Source organism: Colletotrichum spaethianum (genome assembly GCF_022836535.1).
Source record: "Colletotrichum spaethianum MAFF 239500 DNA, contig57, whole genome shotgun sequence".
In the NCBI taxonomy this organism is placed as follows: Eukaryota; Fungi; Ascomycota; class Sordariomycetes; order Glomerellales; family Glomerellaceae; genus Colletotrichum; species Colletotrichum spaethianum.
Window position 1 is genome coordinate 210,804 of NW_026054827.1, and position 12,894 is coordinate 223,697.

The following is a 12,894-nucleotide window of genomic DNA, read 5'->3' on the forward strand; positions in this document are numbered from 1 at the left end:
TAATATTAATAAGAGATAAGATTTTTACTCTTTTTAAGTCTTAAGATTAGGCTAGATATAATATATCTAGTAAATATATATGCTTATTATATAAGTAACTTATTTAAAGAGTATTTTATTACGCTTAATAAGGTATAAGGATATATAAATAAATATTTTAATCTAAGATTAATATATAATTATAATATTAATTTATAGTTAGTTATATTTTTAGACTCTAATTAGGCTAGAGACTTAGATAATAAAATGTTTATTACTAGATATATAAGTACCTTAAGGTATTATAATATAATAAGCTAGAATAGTATAAAACAGAAGACTATTACTGTTGAATGGATTCTCTTTTCCTGAGAGAACCCGTTTGTACGATCGTACTCGGGTTAAAGTTAGGGTGAACCAAAGATGTATTTTCCGTGATTATCTGCCTAACTACAAGACTTGGCTTTTGTACACGAGATATATGATCTTGTACGTCCCTGAGTCAGTTCGGCATGAATATACTTTTGATCCCCTCAATGGATAACCGAGGGCCGAATATCCAGTCTGTGCCCTCTGCCATGATGTGTGTCCCTGAGTCGTGCGTGTCGTACAACCAGCTGGTGCTGTTATTCCAACACTCACAACTTTTTCTTTTGTGACTGCACGACTCCCTGCGGTGTCCAATCAGGTTGCGCTGATTGTGACATCAATAACCTCATCGTACAACCCTGTGGGTTAGGCCACTTGCGTTGTACGATAAATCACCAATATCAAAACTCCAGGCAACTGTCCATTCCCTTCTTGCCTGGTTGAGCAGGCAAGTCACGTGTTGGTGAAGTTCCCTCCTTCCTCGTTGACTTCACTTCTGCTCCTGCTGTTAACGTACCTTCCTTCCTTCGTACGGTAACCTTAGGTATTTAAAACCCTTCTCACTTGTTTTTTCTTTTCCTCTTTTCTTTTCTTCTTCACCCTTCGCACGCGTCGTTTTCTCATACAATCGATCAACGACGATCTTCCCTTCTTCCTCAATCAACTCCAACAACAACTACTTGTACGTAGGATTTCCTCTCGTACGTTTCCTCTTACTGATTCATCAGTAGCACCTCGCACGATCAATCCATCATGTCTCTCGCTGCCACCGGTGGTTCGATCTTCGGCAACATCGGCATGCATACCGATGCGTCCGGTGGTCGTTGGCTTCGTCTTCCGACTGGCAACGCCAACAATCGCGCTCTTCTGTTGGCTCTGGCCATCAACGTACGTTGCTTTTGTCCTTACCTTGTCTTCGTACGTTAACCTTGACTGCAGGATGAGGAGCGTCTCATCATCAACATGCCGTCGCGCGATATCGAGATCCGCGTCACTAGCAACACTTCTGTCCAGCAGTTTGTTGCCAGCATCATCCGCCGCCAGGGCTACTTCCTTGCGGTCTTGGTTCAGTCTCGTGGTCGTGCGGCCATTGCTTGTGGCAATAAATGCGCGACTACTGACTCCCCGCGCTTCCGCCAGTGCACCCGCATTCCCACCTTTCAGGGTGGCGCCTGCGCCGAGTGCGTCTAGCAGTCGCACGGCGCTCGCTGCACCCACCGCGGTCGAGATGTTGATTCGTCCGACAACCCGGGCGATGATGATGACGATGATGACAACGGCGGCCCCAGCAACTACAAGGCTCCCAACGTCACCAATGCTCGTGAGCCTCGTACGCCTGGCAGCAAGCTTGGCAAGAACGTCGGCAAGGGCGGTCGCTTCCTTGGCACTTCTGCCAGCCCCATGGTTATCGATAAGGAGTAATCGCACAACTTCTCTTCCCTGAAATCTCGTACGACAATCAGATGGATTGCACGATATGGTAATTCGGGAAGGTTGTGGATATGGTGGAGGTACGATCCGACATTGAGATCGGCATTGGTAGTGGTCAGGTATATCAGATACCTTCTTGAGGTTACACTTCGTTTTCAGATAGTTGGTTACGTACGGCGGTGAGGTCGTACGAATTAATTGTCAAGTGTTTTCTCCTAATCTTTCAACGTACGCCTCGATTCGAATCCTTAATGTGTTTGTTGTAATCAATTGTCTAAGTGCTGAGTTTGGCGATTTCTTGGTGAAGGCGTCGGCAGGGTTATCTTTCCCATCAATCCATCTCACTTCTGAGATCTCTTTCTTTTCGTACGACTCACGTAGACTCATAATATCAATCATAAGCCTCTTTTCATCTGTTGTGCCTAGTCGTACGAGGCACTCATATAGAGATCGTGAGTCTGAACAGATGATAACTGGAATCCTTGGGAGTTGTAATGTATGAAGGATCTTGGTGAGTGTCGTACTAAGGGATATCCCACTATCAAATCCTGTGGTCATCCCGTACAACTCGCTTGCAAGTACGCTTCGTGTGACTCTCTTGCACTTTGTTGAACTCCAGTGTATAATGTTTCCTTTGATCTGGAAGTCTGTTGTCGTGCGAGCTGTTTCCTCAGCTAGTATAATAACAAATCCAAGTTGTGACGATAGATCTGAGTTGTTTGCAAATGATCCATCTGTAAAGATATACATCTTCGCACGATGGAGATCAAGAGGGATATATGTAAGACCTCGTGTAGAGTTATCGATTTGCCACTGAAGTCGTACATTCAAAGCTTCAATATCCTTCTTACCAGGTTCCTTAGTTTGGGCTGCAGTTGACAGGTCGTATGATGCCTCTGGTTGACAGATAGATGCGAGGTATGCTCCTCTTGCCCTTTGGGAAACATACTGCTGATGTGCATCGTGCGCATCAGGATCAACGAGTTTCAGGTGCTTTGCCTGGCCTTTTTGAGTAAAGGTAATATGGTCATCGTGCGATTGAATCCTTCCCCCATTAAAGTCAATTTCACTGTTGGGCGATAAGGTGGTCTTTGGTTTCGCACGAAGTCCTTTCCTTCTCAGCTCTTCTTCTTCTCTCTGGGAGAAGGCAGGTGTAGCAAAGCTAAGTGTATCGTCTGTCTGTATAGCTGTAATCCCGAAGGTATCCGGTCCTTCTGTTGTATACAGCAAGCATGGATCGTACGTTGACTCTGTCATCTTCAGATCTTTCTTGTGATGCTCAGAATAGGTTTTGTACCAGTATAGGCCTGACTCTGCTAGGCCGTATAGTGGTTTCAAGATATGGAGAAGTGTGTTCTTAGGGTATTTGTCTTCTAACTCCTTGGGTAGTCGTGCGATAATCGTCCTGGTTAGACGATCGTCCGATTGTGTATATGCCTGGGTTATGTCTCTGAGTTCCCCTTTGCATTTGTAGTCTCGCACGAGGGTAGGTCCAATCGCAAGTATGAGCCTTTGGCTCATCCGTTGGATAGTAGGTGCCTGGGTTAAGAGTTCTTCTTTCTCCCAGTCCCATACCCTTGTACGACAAGTCTTGACTTCTCGTACGGCTTAGATGACAAGTTCTTGATCTCTCGTACCATCCGTGTCTTGTAGATACGGAGGTGGTCATGCTCTTTTGGATTGTACGGTACAAAGGTAAAGACTCCCTGGTTAATAAGGTTGTCTATCTCTGTTTGGTCTGACTCTTCGTACGGAGCACCTGGTGTTGTAATCACATTGTCAAGCCGTAACTTTTCTGCTAACTCCTTGTGGTCTTTTTCTTTCTGAGATAGAAATGCCTGATTAGTACGTGGTGATTGTCGTACAGCCCTTCTCTGGCCTTTCTTTGGTCTTCCTCTCTTGTTTGGCTGTTTCTGAGGAATAGGTCGTGCGATATCTGAATCTGACTGTGCTGTGTCTTGATGGTATGGTTTGACATGTGTCGCACGAAACTGTGTAGGACCATTGACCATCTTGACTGTCACCGTATGGCCTTCTATAGCCTGGACTTTGTACGGTCCAGTCCATCCCTTGTTTTCTCTCCATACTAGAACCTCACTCTGGATCGGTAGTGATAGTATGCTCTGGAGGTTAGGGCCATTTCTGGTGTTGATCGCACGATTGATCTCTACTTCTGCACGAATGCTCTGAAGCATTTTCATTGCCTTTTGGATTGCTTCTGCCCTTTGGGTGATTTCGGGCGATGGAGGTGAGTCCTTGTTAATCCTTGGATATGTACCAAAGACAAGTAGTGTAGGTACGATGCCGTGCGGACCAGCTGTGTCGTTCAATGCCTTCACAGCCATCTGGAGGATGGTTTCCTCGTCCGTGTTGTGCCCAAGCTCAGCATACAAGATATCGTACGCACGCCTCAGAGGAGCGTGAGCTCTTTCTATCTTGCCTACTGCCCAGTGGGCTTCTACTGGCATTTCTTCGCACGATATGCCCATGATGTCGGCATAGTTCCTGAATTCTGCTGATGCGAAGTTTGTACCTGGGTCATGTACGATATGGTCTGGTGGACCAATGTACGTGCTGATCCAGCACTTGCAAAGTGCATTCCACGTATCTCGTGCAGATAAGGACTTCAGGAAGGTGGCTCCTTGGAAGCTTGTCTCTGTGTCGATAACGTGTAAGGCGTTCTTGTCTCTTAGTCGTACGACATCCACAACTATCTCATAGTTGAAGTAGCTTTCGTCTTTAAGTGTGAACTTAAACCTCTTCGGTGCTGAGTCGTGCGATTGACAATGATGACAAAACTTCTGGACCTTTTCTAGAATGTTGATGTCAATGTTGTGATGCCCAGCCTTCTTCAGGAGGTGGTAAAGACGGTCCGTACGAGGATGTCCAAATCGTCTGTGAAGCCTTCGGAGTTGTCCTTCTGTGAAGAACATGCTGGCCTCTGTGCGACTAAGGTTGAAGAATGGGTGACCCCATTTCCGTACGACTGGGATAGGTTTTCCATCCTGCCGTACAATCACGTTGTCGACGTTGTTGAAATATGCACCTAACCTGTCTGCATCGTACAATGAAAACAGGAACGGAGTAGGAGCATCAAGGATGTGATACGTAACCTTTCCAAGCTGATTCTCCATTTCCATAGTGCCAACCGATGTGATTGAGTCATTTGCCCGAATCGTACGTTTGCTGATCCTGGTCCCCAGGATATTGCCGTACAAGGGTTCTCCCGTAGGTATGCAAGCACTTGAGGTTTCCCTACGGTAGAGAACTTCGCTGCTCCTGTATCCCATAGTTCCCCTTGGTACGATGAGATATAAGGATCGTGCAACAAGAATTGACAGGCCTCTGACGTCTTTGGTAATGAAAAATATCCTCCCCTGTCGTGCGATGGAAGAATGAAGAAGACATTAGGAAAGCTGATGTCTCTTCATCTCCTGTGAATTCTCCCTCCTCATCGCACGATTCGTCCACTGGGTTTTCTCCTTCAAAGTCAAGAAGGTACGAGGCAAAATCTCTCTGTGGTTCTTGTTCAAGTATACCGCATGCCTGAAGGTATTGGTCTTTCGCACGATTACGTTCTTCGTCCGAATGATTCGTAGACCAACAACCCTCCTTCTTGCACACAAAACATCTTTTCTTAGATATTGCACGATTAAACCTAGGTCGTGATGAAGGTTGACCTTTCCAAGGTTGTCGAGAAGATCCTCTGTTGTCTGACGGTCTATTGTACGATGGTCGTGGGTAACTCTTGTTGTTAGAGTATCTTCTATCCACAAAGTTGATGTCGTGCGACATAGACTTCCTGTCTAAAGCGACTTGTAGTGATGCTCTTAGGCTAGAAAAGAATTGTTCGCATGTGTGATGTGCTTTAAGATTGCTTAGAGCAGTTTCTAGCTCTGGTACACCTCTGCACGCTTGGGTGACTTGCGTACGAAGCATAATCTCCCCTGAAAACCTGGGCCAAGTGCCCGCTGTACGAGGGGTATCTTGTCTAAGAGTATCTCTAATACGTCCATCAGATTCTTGTCTGGATTGTCTTGTCTGACTCGTGCGAAGGATAGACTTGTCCAATCTGTCCAATAGAGAGTGTGGTTGATGTTAGTGTTTAAAGTGCATTTCTAACATGTTGTACATCTCGTCCCATCTCCTTGTTGGTCCAATGTGATGGAGATAAAACTCTTCCGCACGATCAGCCAAGATATCAGGAAATACTGCATGGTATTGGTCTTCAGTGATCCTGAGGCGTCGACAAAAAACTGATAAAGACCTTTGCCTTGTCGTACAGGATATCGTACGGCTTGCCCGTATAATTCCTGTCCTTTCTCCATCCCTTCTGGAAGATTGAGATTGTAGTTGGCTCGCACAATCCATTCTGGACTATTCGTCTTGGTGGTAGGTCATAGATGCTGTCTCCTTGATGTAAAGGTGTTGTACGACCCTGGATTTGTGGGAAACTCTCAACCTCCTGTGTGAATCTTGTTCCAGGAGGCATGTTTCCTGAAGCTGATTGTGACTGCTCTCGTACAATTGATGTTTGAGTTGTCTGTGTATCGTACGGGGGCTGATTGGCTCTGTTGTCGGTTCAGCTGTGTTTTGGGGTAAAGTTGATTCAGGGTTTCGAACAGGTGTTTGAGTTGTTGTAATCGTACGACTTGGTGTAAGTGCTGTACGAGTAGAAAGCTGTTCTTCTTGCTCATCAAACTTCCTCCCAATCTCCTTGATGAATTCAACTAGCTGTTGATTCACATTTCTTATTGGTGGTAATCGGAATCCCTTTAGCTCAATAAGTCGTATGAACTCTGCCCTGAACGCACGATAGACCTTTTCCCATTGGAAGGTAGACCATTCGTTAAAATCTTCGTACAGTGATATTGTCAGGTTTTCCTTTGATTGCCTAAGATGAAGCATTTCCATGTTGATGTACGCAATGTACGTAGTCATCTCTTCTTCGGACGGTGCCTGTGTAATATCGACTGGATTTCCCCAGCGTCTAGGATTCACAGTCTTCTTCCACGTGTGCAGTGGGACTTCGCTTCTTGCACTTATTTCTTCGTACGTTGGCAGGTATCCATCAATATTGTCATATTGGCTTTGACGATTGTCTTCTGGATCCTCTTGGGAAGCCATGTTGTGTTCGGTAGTCGTTTCGTATCGTACGACGTCAAAATTGGTTTGTTTGGTGCCGTGGCGCACACTTTGTACTCTACGTACGGTACAATAAAGATTCTCGTCCGGTTCAGCTTAGCAGGCGACAACGGGAATCTGTCTTGTACGATAGTAAAGCAAAAGTCGTCTTTATCCTATCTACCCGGTTCAGCTTAGCAGGCGACAATAGGTAGGATTAAGGCTTCTTAGCACAAGAGACTTTCTAGCGTGACCCCTTAGGTATCCCTGAGGATTTCTCGCCTCGCACGAAGTGCAAGACTACCCGGTAGCCCGGCCGTAAAGCCTAAGTCTTGTCTCTTCACTCTTGCTAATCTGTGATTGCACAAAGCAATCGCACGGATTGCCAAGCAACCACTGATCAGTGTTGAATGGATTCTCTTTTCCTGAGAGAACCCGTTTGTACGATCGTACTCGGGTTAAAGTTAGGGTGAACCAAAGATGTATTTTCCGTGATTATCTGCCTAACTACAAGACTTGGCTTTCGTACACAAGATATATGATCTGTACGTCCCTGAGTCAGTTCGGCATGAATATACTTTTGATCCCCTCAATGGATAACCGAGGGCCGAATATCCAGTCTGTGCCCTCTGCCATGATGTGTGTCCCTGAGTCGTGCGTGTCGTACAACCAGCTGGTGCTGTTATTCCAACATAAATAATAATAATATTAGCTTAAATTAGTTAAAGTACTTTAATTAGTATATAAGTCTTATATAAAAAGTTCTTATTACCTCTTAATCCTTAATAGTTATAATAACTATAAATTAATTAACTTTAATAAATACTATAAAAAACAGAATATTATTACTTTAATATACCTCCTTATTTATTATATAAGCTTTAGCTTCTTAATATTAGGTACTTTAGCTTATTAAAGTACTTATAATAAAAAAATTAAGAAAATAATATTAAATATAAATTTTATATTTACTAAGAATAACTTTTTTTTTACTTTAAAAGTAGTATTTTTTACTTTAATAAGTAAAAATAATATATAAGCTAATTTTAAATAAATAAATCTTATACCTTTTAACCTTAAAGTAGTTCTTTTTTACTTAGATTTTAAACTAAAACACTAATACTATTAAACTTATAGCTAAGTAGCTAAAGCTCTTAGGACGTAAAGATATTAACTATAGTACTAAAAGGTATATAAAGTATTTCTTCTCTTAAAAAGAAGATCTAAGTACATTAAAGTAGCTTATTAACACTAATATATAAAGTAATTAACTTCTAAGCTAAAGGTATTAGTAAGTTAGCTTATAGGCTTATTATTATTAAGGCTAAGAACTATAAGCTTTATATAAGGATAAAGATACTAAGTAAGCGCTAAAAGGTAAAAAAGACTAGACTATATCTTAGAGGTTACTTAATACTACTGAAGTAAAGGTACTATAAGTAGAAAGGGTAGTGTTAATACTAAAGGATAGAATAACCTTAGAAGGAGAGTTATATAGAAAGTACTAAACTACGCGTATAACGATATAGCAATTACAGAAAGCCTGGATATAATATATAACTTGTGAAGTAGTTTAGGATAGTAATAAGAAAGAGGGTAATATATAGTTTTAATTGATTTTGTATATTGTAGTTTAATTAACTTATAAAAGGTTAGAAGAGTAGAAAGAGTGTGCGACTCACTATGATCTGCGACTTACTATATGTTACGACCAACAAGCATAACATAACCAGGGTCACCCCACGGGCGCCTAGCGGTTATAAGACAAGGTTATATGCAGAATAGCACAGGAACACGTCAATCCCCTCTCAGAACAGAAAAACTAAGGAAAGTCACATAAAAATAAGAAGGACCAACAACAGATAAGCGGTCCATGACCCAAGACCAACATACCAAGGATCAGTCCTCATCAAAGACCAACTTCAGAAGATCAGTCCCAATAAGACAATAATAGGATATAAGAACAATCATTCTAACTAGACTAGATACCTTCCATAGCTCTTCAACAAGCAACTTCATGATTCACTCTCTCATAAGTAACTCTTAGATTATCCTTCTATTATGAAGCTATAAAGCTATCTACGCCTAGACATGCCTAACTAATCACCAGACACCAACAGACCAGCAAGATTACTAACAAGACTTACCTTACTATTACCAAGTATTAACCTCAGCTACCTATTAGCAAAAAAACACTACTATTAAATATCTAACCATAACACTTTACTTGCTCCTATTTAGTAAGTTAACCTTAATACTCACTAAACAGTAACAATATCCTCCAAAGCCACCCCGACTTCATCTTCCAGCAGATCCAAAGGAAAGGCAATCACACCCCCTAAACCCATAAGCTTGGACCAGGAAATGAAGAGCGCCAAGTCCTCTAGCGACAAGGACAACAGTACTAAAATAGCCAAATAACTCAAGAAGGCTACAAGGACATTACAAACATGCAACAAATATTCAACAATAACATAACACTCCTTAACCAACTTTAAGCTAAAGTCCAACAAACCAACAACCTCAAAAAAAAAGTTCACACTCTTTAAGCTGCTACCAACATCATCTTAACCCCAGTGAATAGACAAGAGAAACTTAAGCTTAACTCCCTCACCACCTATAACAAGACCCCTAGAACGCTTAAAGGATTCTTAATACAGGTCAAGACCTACCAGACGTTCCACTCTGGTAACTTCTATACAGAAACAAAGAGAATCATCCATATAGACACCTTCTTCAGAGGACAAGTCCTTTCTTGGTTCAAGCCCTACCTAGAAGACTACCTAGACAACAAGACGCTGGAATACTACAACCTAGAAACCCAGCAAATCTTCAGAAGCTTTGTAGGATTCAAGTACACCTTGAAATCATTATTCTAGGACCCAGACGAAAAATAACAAGCCAAATAAGACTTGGCAAATCTCAAACAAACCAAGTCAGCCACCAACTACGCTACAGAGTTCCAAAGAATCTGCGCACAACTTGATTACACCAACAACACCAAGATCTTCATGTTCTACCAAGGACTTAAGAAAAAAGTAAAAGACAAGCTATCTAAGCTCAACCAACCAAACAACTTCCTACAATACATAGAAATCGCAGTCAGAATCAATACTAGACTGTATGAACAGCAAAAGAAAAAGGAAAAACACACTACCCTTAACCAAATACCAGCAGAAAGTATATACCACAAAGACCTAGGAACTCATAGCCTAACTCATATTAGTAGAACAACTAACAGCACAATAAGCTAAGCACCTCTTATAAGCAACACAGTAGACCATAAACGTTAATGCTACAACCAGAAAGCCTCACCAGAACCACTAGGATCCAAAGAACTTCAAATGCTACAACTACAAAAGCCTAGCCATATAGCCAAAGACTACAAGCAACCTAAACAACTTCAGAACCGACCCATACCTAAAAGCACTAAGAAAACTAACATAACAAAAAAGGAAATTCCCACAAACAAAGAAACTAGACCACCTACTTTAACGACAACTACTTAGTTCATTAAGAACAAAAAGAACAAGCAAGATAATACCCACAATAGCCTAAACACAGAACTATAGCAATCTCCCAACAAACCAGAAAGGAAACCACCCAGAACAAACCACAGTTCAGTAACTAAAGCAATAAAACCAACAGCTGATCACCAAGCTCATCCAAGCCAAGAAAGCTACACAAAGCAAGGAAGACAACCCCTATATACCTAACACATTAAAAGTCATCAAAGAACAACTTCAACTACGCATACAAGCCCAAAAGAACTTCCAGAAATAATAAGTACTTAAGGAGAACTTCAAAAACGCTCTTAAAAAAGAAAGAGCATCAAACCTAGAAAGCCTACTAAGATAATAAGCTGTAGAACAGAAGCAACCACAACAACCTAGATTTCCTCTCCAAAACTCAGGTTCAGAGAACCCATACCCTAAAAGTTAATTAAAGTACTTGGTAAAAAACAAGCTCTAAAGAAGAACATAAGGAATCACTTGATGAGTTCAAACCCTCAAGCAAGCTCAAAAGAAAAGCTACCAAACAACTCAAAGATCTCAAAAAATCAAACCAAACTTCTACGCAATCAACATCCTACCAAAATATCAAGAAAAAAACCAGAACAATTATATTCACACCATTCTCAGAAGAAAAAGAATCCTCTAACAAATCAGACCCTGGACAAAAAGCCTTCCATAAAAGGGAAGCACAGCTCTACAAAACCAACCAAAGCCCAACTCGTTATAACCCAAACAAACCAATAGCCACACAAGCAAGTATCAACTTCAATAACAACCCAATAGTCAAAAAGGCTTGGCCCACCAAGAATGACTACCCCAAGTACCAACCACAGTACAAAAAGGATAAGGACAATCAAGAAGTCTGGTTCTATAGAACAGACAATACCAGAATCAACAGAAAACCAGTAGTATCCGTCCTAGAGGAACCTATATTCAGAGACCACAAGTACCTCAACCAAAAACACGCACACCACACCGAAGTATTCTAGGCCAATTACATCTACGACAAATGCCAGTTCCACTTCCACAACAAGGAACTCATAGCAATTATCGAAGCTTTCCAAGAATAGAAACCTCAGTTATCCAGAACCAAACATGAAATCAAGGTCTACACCACCATAAGAACCTCACTCACTTCACCACTCTAAAGTCCTTAATAAACAACAAATCAGATGGTCTGAATTCCTATCAGAATTTAACTTCAAAATCATTTACATCAAAGGATCCAAAAACAAGAGAACTGATGCCCTAAGCCAAAGACCAGACCACAAAACCCCAATACCAAAAGAAACTCAGTCATCCTTAAAAAAGACAATAACAGTGACCTTATTCCAGCACAAAAACTCATTATAATTAGTACCTATGTCAATACCAGCACAACTAGCAAAATGACACCTAAACAGATCATGGAAATTCATAGTACTAAGGCCTACAAATACTAAGGAGTTACCAAGACATTTAAACAAATTCAACAACATTACAACACACAAGTCACTTAAGCAGAAATAGCTTTAGCAATCAAGGATTACAACATATACAAGAAAAGCAAAAACAATCTACACAAACCATATAAACAATTACAACCACTGCCAGTACCACCTAAAGCATGGTATTTAATCTCTCTAGACTTTATAGTCAAACTCCTAAAGTCAAGAGAACCACTCACAAAAACCTACTATAACAGCATATTAGTTATTATCAACCAACTCACAAAATACGCATACTTCATCCTGTACTTAGAATCAAGCACAGCAGAAGACCTAGCATACACGTTTTTAAAAATACATCATCAGCAACCACAGATTACCCAAGGAAATCATATCTGATAGAGATAAACTGTTCATATCCAAGTTTTAGAAATCCCTGATTTTGCAACTAGGAGCTAATCACAAGCTATCAACCGCTTTTCACCCACAAACCAATAAACAAACCAAACAAATTAACCAAATACTAGAACAATATCTACAATATTATATCAACTACAACCAAGACAATTGGGTACCACTACTACCAATAGCCTAATTCGCCTACAACAGTACTATAAGAGAAAGTACCCTGAACTCCCATTCTACCTGAATTACAGATTTAAGCCTACAACATACAGAGAACCTTAACAAGGACCACAAGCACTGAAGGCTATAGCAGATTACAACAAATTACAAGAAATCTAAGAAAACACCACCAAAGACCTTGAATTCATCAGGACACAAATAAAGAAATACGCCAACACATCAAGGGTTAAGGGACCAACCTTTAAAGAAGAAAATAACACATATCTTCTACAATATAACATCAAAACAAAACAACCAAGTAACAAATTAAACTACAAAAAACTTAGACCTTTCAAAATCATTCAGAAAATCTTGGACATCAACTTCAAACTCAACTTACCAAACATAATAAAGATCCATCCAGTTTTTCATATCACACTGCTTAAACCAGTACTATGAGGATCAAACACCAACAACTACATCAT

General features: G+C 41.0%; 1 protein-coding gene across 1 annotated transcript; it reads left to right on the top strand.

The window, feature by feature from the left end:
- Positions 1-1,101: 1,101 nt before the first annotated feature.
- On the top strand, positions 1,102-1,770 carry ColSpa_12140 (uncharacterized protein; the record flags this gene model as incomplete). The annotated part of the gene is given in 4 exon segments (XM_049278352.1): positions 1,102-1,236; positions 1,288-1,429; positions 1,513-1,529; positions 1,540-1,770. Coding segments are annotated over 4 exon segments (525 nt in total).
- Positions 1,771-12,894: the final 11,124 nt, after the last annotated feature.